Genomic DNA, 14735 nt, shown 5'->3' with positions numbered 1-14735 from the left:
TGTTTACAGGGTTAAAAGTGGGGAATATTGGAGAGAAAGCCTAAACAATAAAAGAGGCTGGCTTATAATTATGGTTAATCATAAATATCTTCTGGGACTTATTGAAATCAAAAAAGCTAGATTTGGGGATTTGCATGCAAACTCTTGTTGGAATTGTCAACTCAAAAACAGAAGCTGAGTGCAATATATATTATAGAATAGATTCATTCCATTCATTTATAGCCATTGACAATCTCAATGAAGTGAAGCTTATAATGCAATTTGAGTCAGATATTGGTGGCATATAATACTAATGTAATTCTCAGATACTTTATTACATGCTAACCTTTTTGTTTTGGGAGGATAAGGCTAGGAATTTTTGTAGAAATAAGTCCTCCCCAAGATTATACTAACTAGCATACTTTTTTAAAATTTTTTCTGTATGCATGACTTAGACATATTTCTACTCCTCAATTTCCCTAACTATAAATTAAGATATCAGTATCACAGAATTGCTGTCAGGATGAAATGAGATCACATATAAAGTTCAGGTCACTGCACAGAGCCTGGCACATGATAGACTTTTTTGAAATACTGGAATTTAATTTGGGTCTTGATCACTCTAAAATCTACTATCTTTGCTTCATACCGTATTTCTTGAAAGAAAATAGTATCCTTACTTTGTATCTTAATTGTGATTTTTTTCTGCTCCTGCTGTCCCTGTTAATATTGTTCTATCCAATAGAAAAAACATTTCTGACAGCCAGTTTAGAATATTTCAGCTATCATAAGTGTACTATGAAAAGCTGTTACTAGTTCATTCTGTTCCAAATGTTTATATTTAATTAATGCAATTTTAATGTGTCACTCTTCAGTATATATGAACTCCCTTTTCAAGTTTTAATTATTTTAAAAATGGATTCCCTACCCAGATTTGCCATGCTGTTATGGAGCAGACCAATTGGACAAGACTTTACGGAGGCTAAGAGTTGTCATTATGTTAGGGTTTGGGGTTTTTTTGTTTTGTTTTTCGTTTTTCTTCCTTTCAGTGCTGGGGATTGAACCCAGGCCCTTGCACATGCTGCGAAAGCACTCTGCCACTATTCTACACCCCAGCCCTGTCACTGTTTTAGAACTCTGCATTTTTAGACCCTGCTATACAGTGGTGGAACACAAAACCAACCAACATTGGCATTACTTGGGTTTTTGTTAGCCATACAGAATCTCAGGTCTTGCCTCAGACATGGTGAATCAGCATGTATGTGTGTTTAATAAGATTCCTAGGTGTTCCCTATGCATGTTTAAACCTGAGAAAAGAAGGTTTTAAACTATTTGGGAAGTAGTATTGGATTTAGTTGTCTATAGTTCACCATTTAACTTATGTTCATATTTTCACTATGACTATATCCAGTAATTTTAAATGGAGCAGAAAATATAGTGAACATTAATTCAGCAAATATATATTTAGCACCTGTTTGTCCATTGGCTGCCTAATCAAGTAGTAGAGAAATAAGTGCAGTGTTCTTTTGTCCCATCAGTTTCATACCACATTACCAAATTTATCAAAAATGTTGGGGGGAGTTATGCAGTAACCGAGGTAGTTAAATGCAGCAAAAGGTGTAGGGGAGAATAAGGTCTAGAAATACGAGTATTTTTTTGCATATGTTTGAGAGAAATTTAAATTGTGGTAACATTTTTTTAACCTGAAACAGATATAATTACTATTTTAGATATGGATCAATTTTATTTTTTTATGGGGGGAGTGGCATTTAAAGTTGATTAGAATTTCAGCTCTCATTTCTATCTGTGATTTTTTATTTTTTATTCTTAAACTACTGAATATATGGACTAAAATATCCAAATAGCATATTTCTTTTTAAATGTTTACTTACTCAAAGTGTTTAACATTGAAAATAGTATCAGTTTTACTCTAAATTGACCTACCTGATCACCTGCTCTCATTTGTTTTGAACTAGTGGAAATATTAATAGGGTGTCTAAATGGAAAGCTAACCACATTTTTTTGCTTCTTAGATCAAAGGGATTATATCTGTGAGTATTGTGCTCGGGCCTTCAAGAGTTCCCACAATCTGGCAGTGCACAGGATGATTCACACTGGCGAGAAGCCATTACAGTGAGTATTTACTGGCAAACATCTGGATGAGAAGTGCGTACACTCCACATGAGTATTTTCCTCTTACCAACATCTCTCCTGCCACTTTTATTAGCTTTTGTCAAATTAAAGAGTGGGAATTGTTTAGGGCAGCTACTTAGTGACCTTTTTCGTTTTACTTGTTTTTCAAGTAAACAAAAGAAAAAAATCGTATTTTCACCTAGTTGTTTCCACATCCTTCACTAGCAGTATGTGTTACTGATTATTTTATATATGCTCTAAATTCTCACCTAACTTTTAAGTAAGAGCTTCGTTTCTTTTAATCGCACATTTTACCTTCCACTCCCCTTAGATGTGAGATCTGTGGATTTACTTGTCGACAAAAGGCATCCCTTAATTGGCACATGAAGAAGCATGATGCAGACTCCTTCTACCAGTTTTCTTGCAATATCTGTGGCAAAAAATTTGAGAAGAAGGACAGCGTAGTGGCACACAAAGCAAAAAGCCACCCTGAGGTGCTGATTGCAGAAGCTCTGGCTGCCAATGCAGGCGCCCTCATCACCAGCACAGATATCCTGGGCACTAACCCAGAGTCCCTGACACAACCTGCAGATGGTCAGGGTCTTCCTCTTCTTCCTGAGCCCTTGGGAAATTCAACTTCTGGAGAGTGCCTGCTGCTAGAAGCTGAAGGGATGTCAAAGTCGTACTGCAGTGGGACAGAACGGGTGAGCCTGATGGCTGATGGAAAGATCTTTGTGGGAAGTGGCAGCAGTGGGGGCACTGAAGGGCTGGTCATGAACTCGGATATTCTCGGTGCTACCACAGAGGTTCTGATTGAAGATTCAGACTCTACTGGACCTTAGTGGAAAGGAAGACTTTGGACACTGGGACAGTTCAGACTTTGTATTTAAAAGATAAAAAGGACAAAAAAAAAATTTAAAGCATTTAAAATCTAGTAAAATAACTGAAGGGCCTGCTCTTTCCATTGTGGATCACAGCACACACAAACCCCATCCCAAGAGCTCCCTCTGTTCTCCCTCTTACAAAATTGATGTTGCCTTTAACAGAAAGGTAGACAAAAAGCAGCAGCAGCTCTAAAAGTGAGGGTTAATCCTCATACTCGGTTCCAGCCAGCAGCAGACTTCTGCTCAACTGGCAGATCCCCTTTCCAACCCATAACTCCGATGTGCTCTGGATCAGCTTTTGACTCAATAGTATACTACTGTCCTTTCAATCCTATCTTCTCCTCCACTGATGCCCTATGGTTCTGGCTTCTACCTACTGCAACACACTTATCCTCAAATACTATATAATTCTAATCTCTGGAGGCTGGCAGCTTGACTTGGCACTTTAGGGCCCCTTAACAGGATGTGCTGTTAAAACAGCACATGTTTCTCACCCCTCTTTCTCCATTCCCCACTGGGTTTTGGAAAGGAAGGATACATGTGGACCACCTCCCTCCTCTTTGATCCCAGCACCTCATTCCCCCTCCCAAACCTTCATATGGCTCTTAATGGTGCTTATTTGCTTGGAAGCAGGCTCCCAAGAGGGAGGGGGCTGCCCTCTACACAGTCTTTTTGACTGTAAGATAGGGCTGTGTATTAGTGAGACAGAAAAGTCCCAGGCTAATGGCAGAAATTTGCACTTTGAACATGTGTGTTTTTGTGTTGTGGAACCTGAGATTCCTTATTTATTAATGGAAAGTCTGATTTTTTTGGGGGGGGAGGGTCTTCGTTGCTATATTTTGTGGGGCTGGGAGAGATTAGATTATTCTGACATGGGATCCTTTCCACAAGAGGTACTTTGAAGGCAAGGTATAGGGTTGAAAAGCACAGCCAGCCTCTAAAATCATAGCTCTCCAGTGGCCTTTAAAGAAAGCTGGTCCTCAGCACTAACAAAATCACTACAATAGCCTAGTGCTTTTTTTTGGAAGCCTTCTTAGGGAAGGATAATGGGTTTGTGGTAACCAATGTGCTCTTTGAGATTTTAAGAGCATTGAGATTTAAGGAATTTTGAGGGGATGAGGATGGTTGTTCAGGTCTGAATTACAAATATGAGATTTTTTTTTTCTTGTGAATTTCCTTTTGTCTCTATCATTTCCTTTTATGTATCACCCTTCTTGCCTGTTGGTTGTTTTGGTTTGTTTTTTTGTTGTTGTTTTTGTTTTTTGCTTTGCTTTATCGTTGGTTTGCGGCAGCTCCCTATTAGACACTGTTAGAGAAAGAACAAAGTGTAAGAGTCCTAAGTAAGTCAAAGAAAACTGCTGATTTGTTTCTCTTTTAGTAACACCTCAGAAAAGACTTCAGTAGACAAAGTTAGGCTATATGATAATGGCTTTGGCTTTCACCTGAAGTTCTGGAAATTACCACTTTCCTTCAGATAGATTTTCATGGGGTGTGGATTGCTTATTACTATACATGGGCGTTTTTGTACAAGCTTGTAACTCTCAAAAGACTAAAAACTTATTTTGACTGATTTTTAGAGTCTTAGAAGGGCAATTCCTATCCTATGTACCTCAGAAGCCAGAACTGAAAACTTACCCTATTTGTTTATTGTCAGAAATGTGTGATGGCTGTTGGAAAGAATGAAGTTTTGCTGAGAACAAAATAAGGAACAACTTGTTTTTCACAAACACTAAAACTACCAAATTTGTCAGTTTTCTCTTTGATTTATTTTTTCCAAAAGGGGGGTAACAATGTCATCTCTGAAAGAGGCTTACTGTACACCCACTAGTGTCGGTGGTTGGGATGCCAAGGAATAGGGAGTGAGACACCTACAGTAAATAGTCTTAAATGCACTATTGTTTCAGAGTGTTGCAGATCTGCCATCTCTCCAATGTGAGGGTAGAACATGGAATACGGATAGAAGGAATACAGAAAAGATAGAAGGGATGCAGAATATGCTTTCCTGCCCACAGCGAGGGGTTTGCAGTTTTAATTTGGTATGTTGATTAGATTTGAAAATACTAAGATGGATTGAGTGGGTCTACAACAAAGTTCCGTTTTATACTGTTTCACTAACTGGCATCTATATCCCACACTTACCTTTTTGTCTTTGTCACACCTAGACTTTGTCTTCATGAACTTCACTTGCACTGGTTAGTCATCAGATATTTTATCCACCTATACAAAAGCAAATTGCATTAAGGGGGGGAACGGCACTTCTCTGGGATGGGGGAATATGTTCTCCTTTGTATCACACTCCCCTCCCCATAAAAAGCAACTAGTTAGTTCCAATTGGAAACTCCTATACTTCCCCTTTGTTGGGGGTGGGAGTCCTCTTTCACAGCTACCATTTGCTGACAATAAATTATTGTAGCAGTTTGCAATAAACTTTAAAATATTTTTCATGGAGTTTATATTTTTCCTTTTGAGAAAGGAATGCTAGCATAGTAAAGAGTCTATATAAGTAAACTATCTAAGCCCCATTTATGTTCTGCTCCCCCTGCCATTGTTTATTTCATTGTGTTTCCAAGGAGCTCTTTTAATCTTGAAAATCTGTATTTCATACTCTTTATTAGTCTGATTTTGTTACTTTTTTAATAACTTGCCACGTCATAATCTCCAGCTTGAATTGGCATTTCTAAATTCTGATAATGTCATTGAGATGTCACTATTCGGTATTTCTAGAAGATGTACTTCTCCCTTGCTTGTGATTGCCCAGGGTTAATTTGAACAATCTTAATATGTTTCAGACAGTTTAGATACTGGCTAGGAGTACTGGGAATAAGAAAATTATTTAGGTATAGAAAGCATCCACATAGAGCACTTGAACCTCCTTTGTACCTGTTTGGAGGGAAAAAAAGTCATAAAATATACTACCAACCTAAATAGGATTATTACAGTCTCATTGTTTGCAGTACCATTTTTCCTCCTGTCTTTCCCACTTTCCAATGTACTCAAGAAAATTGAAAAATTGTAATGGATCAATTGAAAATATTTTATTTCCTGAAAGCCTTTTTTGCCTATTGTAATGTGCAGGACCCTTCTCCTTTGATGAAAGAGATGGGTAGTTAAGATACCTGAATCTAGGTTGAAAAGGTTGTGTAAAAAGAAATTATAATAAAAGGGATACTTTGCTTTTCAGATCCTTGTTTTCTCTTCACCTAGGTAAGGCATACCCACAACAAGTATGTAAAGAAGAAAATAAAAGTTGTCCTCCTGGAAGCAACTTGTCTTCCTTGGTTCTACTGAGTTAAGTTATCCTATGGGTGAAACAATTGCTGCTAAATGAGAAAACAGTGCTCTTGGCACATTTCATATTCAGTATACCATTGTTTGCTGGTACACAACTGATTGCTTTTTCTGAGAATCAGGCACTTAACATTTGACTCAGTTTAGCTCTTGATGTTTAATGCTGGAATGCCATGTGATTCAGTTATCAACAAATTTAGAAACTTCTTTGATAGTAGTTTTCCACTAGAAAAAGTAGCCCTATATTGACCTAATAGAGGGGACATTAAGGTTGCTGTGAGATAATTCATTCTAATGATGATTTTTTAAAAAATCCTTAATAGCATATTAGACCAATGCTTCACAAGACCTGATATCTGTGTGGAGTCCTAACTCGTTTAACAATGGACACACAAAACTGTAATACTCTATAAACAGTCTCACTATAACAGCTTGGCTGGCCTCATATTTTCCCCATTACGTCTCTATTTATATTGTTAATCTATGTAAATTTGCTCCTGAAATAGTGTGCATTTCCACTCATTGCTAGCGTCTGTGGTATGAAATAGTGAAAGCTAATCAGTCCATTTAGGGATGAAACTTTTGAGACTATCCAATCAGCATCATCCTGACTTAAATGCAATACTCTCCAAGCACCTTCTAAATCTTCTGTCCTCATTTCAAAGCCCAGCACATTCTCTTATTTTGTTAAGCATGTGGTATGACTGGGGCAGGGAAGAAGAAAAAGCATGTTGTCACTTGAGTGAGACTGCCTAAGAAATGTTACCAGGTTGGGGTTGGGTGTTTCCTCTGGAAGAGAACAGGCCTAAACAGTACTTTCTACATCTGTGGCTACCATGTTTGAGATCAGAGATACTTCCTCAGTTGATGTTTTAACGAAGTATAAATTAACTTTTAAAAATACCAAAAGGATCAAAAGTGAAAAGATGTTGCATTTTTAAAGAACCTATTTCACATTACCTTTCCTTGCACAAAATATGAAACTATATAAAGAAATATTTACCCCAGAATTACTCTAAGGATCAATGAAGTTGCTTTAAAGCCTTTAGCAGAGTCTCTGTCTAACCCTTGGTAGGTATTTGATAAATGGCATCTACATGAATAATAATATTTTTTGACCACTTCATCAGGCCAAGAAAAGAAAAAGACATGGGGAGCATAAGGGAGGATGATGATCTAGTGAGCTTGATTTTATACATATAAAATAGATTACATTAGGCAGGGATGTCCTGAGGATTAGCGTGATAGTGACTTTGTTGCTAAGTACATAAAGCAAAACAATGACATAAAAACAAGTGTGCTAAGTACTGAGTGGAGGAGAGAGATGGAGGCAGACGCTGCAGGGGAAAAAAAAAAAAAGGCTGATTAAAAAGGGCCCTTTGATTCCACAGGCACAAAAATCCACAGCCAGGAATTTGCTGCCACCTCTGAGTCAGGCAGGGGGTGGGGGTGCACAATCCCATTAGAGAATGCCCAGTGGATTTAGTCTGTGAGAGTCACATTTCTTATTTGGACCAGTGTAGACAGAAGCAAACCCAGCTCACTTGTTTCTTGGGACAGTTAGGGGATGGCTTTTGCAGAGCATTCACCACGGACCCCTCGCCGACGGGACCTCTGTAGCCGTTCCATTTGGCTAGCAAGGAAGATTCGTTCAGACCTGACTGCCCTTATGGAATCTTATGTAAGTCGTCTATTTTCCCATCATGTCTTCTGACCCAGCTCCTTAACATCATATTCCAGACCCACAACCAATTATGAAAGCCCTAATCACAGTCATTCATGTATTGGATGCCTATTATTTGACATGGCCCTTTCTAAGCTCATGTGAGCTTATTACTGCCTTCCTCCATGATGCTTAGGAGACATGTTCCTTGAATGAGAAAATATATATGGTGGTATAGGTAGGATTGGCTCTGTGTCTTGAAGGCTGTTCCTAATTGGCCTGAATTCTGAATTCTTCCAGAATAGATTAACCTTGGGCCCTCTAAGTTTGTGTACTTCACAGGCATTGTTATAAATTTTTGAGCTGTGTAAATGAAAGGTTTATATGATTTGGCAGAAGAACAGTGTGAATATGGAAGAAATTTTTAAATCCAAACAATACCTATATAATATTAGCCACCCACTTTTCAGTTTTACACACCAAAAGTGTCCTAGTATCTGAGTGAAAAAATAAACTATCAAAATAAACCCCTGGAAGACTCCTGGAAAACTTGTGAAATTGTCAAATTCTAAAGGTGTTCTGGGCTGGTTTTCTGATATAGGGGATCCCTATCAGTCTCTACCTTAGCCTTACCTTGGAAATACTCCAGACTACTGTGGAAAGTTCTGGAATTTTGTTCTCTGAGAATTGGTTTATCTTTGAACAACCTTGTCAGTTAGAAATTAGACTCTGATTACCTTTTCTTTTGAAAAATGTAAAAATGTAATTCCTCTTTTTTTTTTTTAAGAATTGATCTCACATTCAGAGTGGGCAGTGGGAATAAGGAGATTGGGAAATTCTAAAATAGCTACTTTAGGGTTTCCTAGATTTGGTTAGTGTCTTCATGTATGTTTAAAATACTTGAACTCTCCAGTATGATTAAATATTTCAGTTTCTATAAAAGAGTAGAAAATCTTCTAAATTAGTAGTGTATTCCACCCATTAGAACTTAATGAAAGCAAAACATTCTTCCAGAAAAAATGCAGATATTCCATATTGGATCTTCTAAAGTCCAGTTATGAATCCCAAGTAGAGTTTCTGTTCTGGACATTTTATTTTTCTTTACAACTTGAATCCTTGACCAATGAGGTGAATGAGGTTTTATATGTGATTTTAAATAATATTGTTGAGGTGATCACAGCAGATTATGCCATGTTTCCTGTGACTTTGGGCAGGTGAAGCATCAGGGCCTGAACAAGAATGTCAACCTGGACTCTGTGGATGGTGTGCCAGTAGCAAGCACTGATCAGTGGAGTGAGCTGACAGAGGCAGAGAGACTCCAAGAGAACCTCCAAGCTTACCGTACCTTCCATGTTATGTTGGCCAGGCTTTTAGAAGACCAGCAGGTACATTTTACTCCAACGCAAGGTGACTTCCATCAAGCCATACATACCATTCTGCTCCAAGTTTCGGCCTTCACCTACCAGCTAGAGGAGTTAATGGTGCTCCTGGAGCACAAGATCCCCCCAAATGAGTCTGACGGGATGCCAGTTATTGGAGATGGTGGTCTCTTTGAGAAGAAGCTGTGGGGCCTAAAGGTGCTGCAAGAGCTTTCACAGTGGACTGTGAGGTCCATCCATGACCTTCGTGTCATTTCTTCCCATCAGACGGGGATCCCAGCACATGAGAGCCAATATGTTGCTAAGGACAAGAAGATGTAGCAGTTAGCCTTCTCTGTCTTCCTTGCTCTCTGTTCTGATGGAATATACATAGTTTTCTGGGGCCTCATTTTCCCATCTTCAGTTTTTGAAAACCTTTTAAGACCACCAGCATTTCCGTCAAGTAGGATTGGAGAGACAGACAAATGGGTAGAGAGGTTTACATAGTTTGGGGTGTGGGTGTGGGTGTAAGACAATGGGAGCAGGGACACCATCCTTCCACCTTGGTGTTCTAATCATTCTACCCACTAAGTAACCTTTACCATTGTTTAACAACATTACAGATAGAAGAGAGAAATATCTCAAACTCTAGTTCTGGAAGATTTCTGATTAGACTAGACCAATGAATGGACTCTGTACAGTCATTCATACTCTTAGATAATAAAAATAATAATAGCCAACACTTATGGAGTCGCTGCTGTATTAAGGCAGTGAACCAGAGGTCTTACATATATTATGTATAACCTGTACAGCAACTCGTGAGGAAGGTGGTGTCATTCATCTCTGATGAAAAAACAAACTCACAGAGACCATTAAGGTCATGCAGTGCCAAGTGACATACTAAGTTTGAACCCAGATCCTCACTGTAAAGCCTATGTACCTTTTACTTTAGAGGCTTGATCATGAAACTGTCACTGCCCTTCTGTCTCAGAGGGTTGGAAGGCGTAATCATCTATGTACAGTATCGTCCACACTAAAGAAGCCCTTACACACTCTGAGCAGCAATTTTTAGTGTTAAAGGCAATTTTCGTTCCCATGCTTAGCAAAGAAGAGAAAAGCTGGAGATCGTAGATCCCATTTCAAAGATGAGGCCTACAAGACTTCTGAACCTTAGCAGTTGAAAATGTGCAGTAATACAGCCTGGTTGAAAGTGTCTGCTGATGTTCTTGGATATTGGGTTGGGCACAGCCTATACCAGCTTACCTCACATTCACTATAATTAGCAATCCAGGGATATAGATCCAAGCATTTGTAGATGATGGGTGGAATTCTACCCAAGTTAAAAAGTCACAGGACTGTCACTTCACATTCTCTGAACTTAGTCATGAGGAGAGGGTGAGGCCCGCTTTTCCCACTGGGAATGCCAGAGAGTCTGCAGCAATATATAGCAAAGGCTCCAGGGGATGAAAAGCCAGTAAGTATGGACACGAATGGAAAAGGCAAGGCCTATGTTCTAATGGTACATATGTGATAGGTAATATTTAACCTGTCATTAAAACCCACGATCTTAGATTGGGGACCTCAATTTTATTAGTCAAGGTGTCTTTACTCTTAAGTGAACCATGAGTCAGAAGGGCCTAGCTCCCATAGGTCACTTGAGGTGAGGATGGGTGACTTGTATCCTTCCCCATGTGGGTTCATGTCCAAATTCCATGAAGTCAATGTTGTGAAAGTTCAAGGGAAGTAAGGCTCTGCCTTCTTAGAATGCATTTATGGAAATATGGGTGTACGTGTGTGTAAAAGATCAATAGTAGGTTGGAATTACAATCCCTGGGTTTAAGTATTGGGGAAATCAGTGAAGGCCAGAAATAGTTTCCAGGAGGAAACAGGAGTTGTGTCATAGAGGTTGGCTGAGTACAAATAGGAAGAAATCATAAAGAAGGAAACCGAAGAGTTGGCTGCTAGAAAAAAACTTGGGCAGTAATAAACATTGGGGCCCTGGCTGCCAGCAGAGGCATGTTTGGCTTTATTTCGTTGGTAATATGGGTATAGATACATAGTTACCCAATAAATGTTGTTTGTTTCATTCAAGCTTTTCCTAATTTAAATGGTTTCTTCTGCCTACCAGCATTTTCAACTAATAATATATCTGCTTGCTTTGTAAAGCTCTTAGATTTATGCGAATGATCCATTTGCTTAATAAAAGTGTGAATAAAATTTCTTTATGGGGGAATAACTGATCGTGAACTTTCTGGATATAAAATAAGTGACCCTTTTCCAAGTGTTTTTATCGTCAGCAGATGTGACAGAGTGGACATCTGCAGAAGTGTCAGAAACCAGCAGAGCTTGGTTTAAGCTCTGCTCAGTGGCCTCTGGAGGAATATGTATGTATAAGAGGCAGATTTGAAATGGCAGCAGGTCTGGGAAAGGTACAAGCTTTAACTTGGAGGACATAGCAGGCTATCTATATTTCAGTCAGCTCACAGAAGCAGGAAATCTTTACCAAGTGCATTTCTCAGCACTGTGCTAAGAGCTGGGTATTAGTTTCTCCTTCAAGAAACTTCTAAGTGCCTGAAGAGAGAAGCATGAAGAAACCCCTTAGAAAAAGACAAAGGGAAAATGAGTACTTAGCCATGTAACAAAAGCAAACACTCATGGGATCTAAATGTTAAGCATTGCATTGTGTTTACCTGAAATGGATAAGTCAAATTGAATAAGGTACTGGCAATGGGCCATTGGTCCATTGTTCTAGGTGTGTGTTTTATGATACTGATAAGAGAAAACAACTACACTGCAGAAGTATATGTTTTAAGGATCCACAATCCAAAAGAGATTTTTGTTCTTTAGATTTTATTCCCTTGGTTCTTAGATCTCTATGTGGGTAGAATATCTGGGAAAATCAATTGATATAACTATATAGAGTTATAGTTATGATGTGCATTAAATTTAGCTCCAAGCCTGTAATTCTACAGCCTCCAGGAAAGTCCTCTCTGCAGGGAGAGATTGTTTTCCTGAGTCCATCAAAGAATCGCATGCATGAGAGCTGATAAATTTTTCTTACATTAAAAAGGTTATTTGAGAAAGGCTTGCAAAATTAGCACAAACCTGATGGCCAAGCATTGAATAACATTAGTTTTAAGATAATCAGGTACAAGGGAAGTGAGAGTTTTAATAAAAGTGGAAAGCCATAGCCCTGACATTGCTGTTATTTTGGGCTGCTATGGATGAAAGCCCAATGGATGACTCATTGTGACCACTGGTCAGATAGGGAGAGAACAAGTATTTCAGGGTGACATATCTGAAAAGTGGCTTGAAATGACTTTTGCTTCTGAATCCCCAGCTTCTCACTGGGTACCCAAGCATCGTCTCTCTCTATAAAGGAATAAAACAAAGATGTAGGAAGAGAAAGACCTCCACCAGAATGGGGAAGGGATTGGTGAAGAGGAAGGGGAGGGAGTAGAATCTAGACTTGATTTCAGTTGATGTGTGTGTGTGTGTGTGTGTGTGTGTGTGTGTGTGTGTATGATACCAATGTGGTGTTTAGTGCAGGGCATTTTTTTTTAAAGGAATAATTTGGCCTCCCGCCTCATCTCACCCTCCACCTCAAGCCTCAGACCTAAGAATGAACCCTCTGAATATTGGACAGTTAAAAAGGGAAAAGTGGTAAAAAAAAAAACTTCAATAGAACTCAGGACAACAGATAAAAACCAAGCAAAAAGATAATTTGACTATTTGATGAAATGTGTATGGGGTGTGAAAAACCTGTCTGCTTTGTAATTCATGACAAAATATATATCTCAAGTCAATCTATTTTTAGCACATAGGAAATAAAAGATGCAAGAATGGCTAACAATAAAGTTCTCTTCTCAGCAAGACCATGAGTAGCTTCTTTTATTTCTGTGTCTTTGGATGAACAGGGGGAATTTCAAGTGATTTCAACATTGGATGAAATGTAATCCTCCAGCCAGGGCCAGGCTCAATGAAGCGTGCTGGGTAAATCTCCATGATGCCAGGCCACTGGGCAAAACTCCCAGGCCCAGTCAACCTAGAAAAGGTTGATTGGCCCTACACCATCAGACAATGCTGCTTTTCCTTTGGATATGCAGTCCTATCAACTAGCCTGCAAATGAGGATTTCCTTGTATGTAGTTTAATTTCAAATATATGATCCCCAGTCTAACCTTTGACTGAAAGAAAAAACCCTTGCATAGCCCATGTCTTGTTAGTTTAGAAGTAGAAATTGTGGAAAATCACATAGGGAAAAATTTGAAAAGTTGCTGAGAGACTTTGTATTTCTATCCACATAGTCAAGATGGTATGAGGGCTGGGATTGTAACTCAGGGATAGAGCGCTTACTGAGCATGTGTGAGGCACTGGGTTTGATCCTCAGCACCACATAAAATAAATAAAGGTATTGTGTCCATTTACAACTAAAAAAAAATTTTTTTAAAAGATAGTATGAAAGGATCATGCATTTATTTACCATATTAGGCAGCTCTGTGCCATTTAATCCTTTGAGATGCTACCTCCCCCAAATGAGGGAAATGACAATGAGCATCAATTTGCCCAAGTTCATTCCTCTAGCGTTTGACAGGAAGGAATTCTAATACTGGCTTCAAAGTTCACCCTATGACGTGGGATACGTAGAAAGCAAGCTCATCTGACTCTAAAATCCATTCTCTCTCTTGGGAATTCAGTTTTCCTTAGATAAAGACAGTGCAGACTTGTGTTAAACCTTGCTCTGTAACAAAGTAACTAAGTTTCCAAACTGGGACAGGTCTGAGCTTCCTCATTCGTGGAATGGAAATGATGAAAAATAACTAGTTTCCCAGTTATAGTTCAGACAAATTAAGTATCTGAAACAACTTATAAATGACACACAAACATCAAGTCTATTTCATGTCTCAAGTAACCTGGATTCAGGTTAGACTGGATTGAGGAGTGGGCTCAATAGAGAATGCCATTTGCTTCCCAGGATGGACCTGGCCATAGCCTAGACTTTGCCCTGTTGGCCTTTGGTCAGTCTCACAGTCTCCAAGAATCATCCCCCTTCTTGGAAAGTTGAGGCCCAGGCTGTTCACTGAATCCAGAAGATGGCTTTCACAGTAGGTGGGGTCAGACAAGTCCTGGAAAAGCCTGGCAGGCTCTAGAAAGAGCCAAAGAAACAAGCAAACCCCTGTGTTTAGACCTAGAATCATCCATGTACTCAACATCCTCCACTTAATACAGGAAGGAAAATAAACTTCATTTAATTCAATTTCTTCATTAAACAATACAAAGAGTCCAAAGAAGTTGGAAATCTGCCCAGGTTTTCCAGCTAGAAAGTGGAAGAATGAGAATTGCAGTATAAGTCTGTGGTTCCCCGATTGCACACCCATGCTTCTTAAACTGACTGCACCAGGAATCATCTTGTATCTCTATTTATGTCCTT

The 14735-nt window shown here is 39.0% G+C and overlaps 2 protein-coding genes across 3 annotated transcripts in view; both read left to right on the top strand.

Annotated features, from left to right (window-relative positions):
• Positions 1–6257, top strand: part of Zfp91 (ZFP91 zinc finger protein, atypical E3 ubiquitin ligase) — a 29726-nt gene extending 23469 nt beyond the window's left edge. For both annotated transcript variants that reach the window (XM_046445690.2, XM_046445689.2), the window contains exons 10-11: positions 2013–2112; positions 2444–6257. In XM_046445690.2, coding sequence (XP_046301646.1) covers positions 2013–2112; positions 2444–2954 — 611 coding nt within the window. In that variant the 3' untranslated portion in view covers positions 2955–6257. The remainder of the gene's footprint in view (positions 1–2012; positions 2113–2443) is intronic.
• Positions 6258–6391: 134 nt separating this feature from the next.
• Cntf (ciliary neurotrophic factor) lies at positions 6392–13178 on the top strand. The gene is made up of 2 exons (XM_046445691.2): positions 6392–7965; positions 9162–13178. The coding sequence occupies exons 1-2, from the start codon at positions 7852–7854 to the stop codon at positions 9645–9647; spliced, it is 600 nt and encodes a 199-aa protein (XP_046301647.1). The 5' UTR covers positions 6392–7851; the 3' UTR covers positions 9648–13178.
• The last annotated feature ends 1557 nt before the right edge of the window (positions 13179–14735 follow it).

Source organism: Marmota monax, unplaced genomic scaffold (assembly GCF_021218885.2).
Source record: "Marmota monax isolate L192 unplaced genomic scaffold, Marmota_monax_Labrador192_F-V1.1 WCK01_AAM20220418_F8-fsc00038, whole genome shotgun sequence".
Classification (NCBI taxonomy): Eukaryota; Metazoa; Chordata; class Mammalia; order Rodentia; family Sciuridae; genus Marmota; species Marmota monax.
This window is presented reverse-complemented; position numbering and strand designations above follow the sequence as displayed.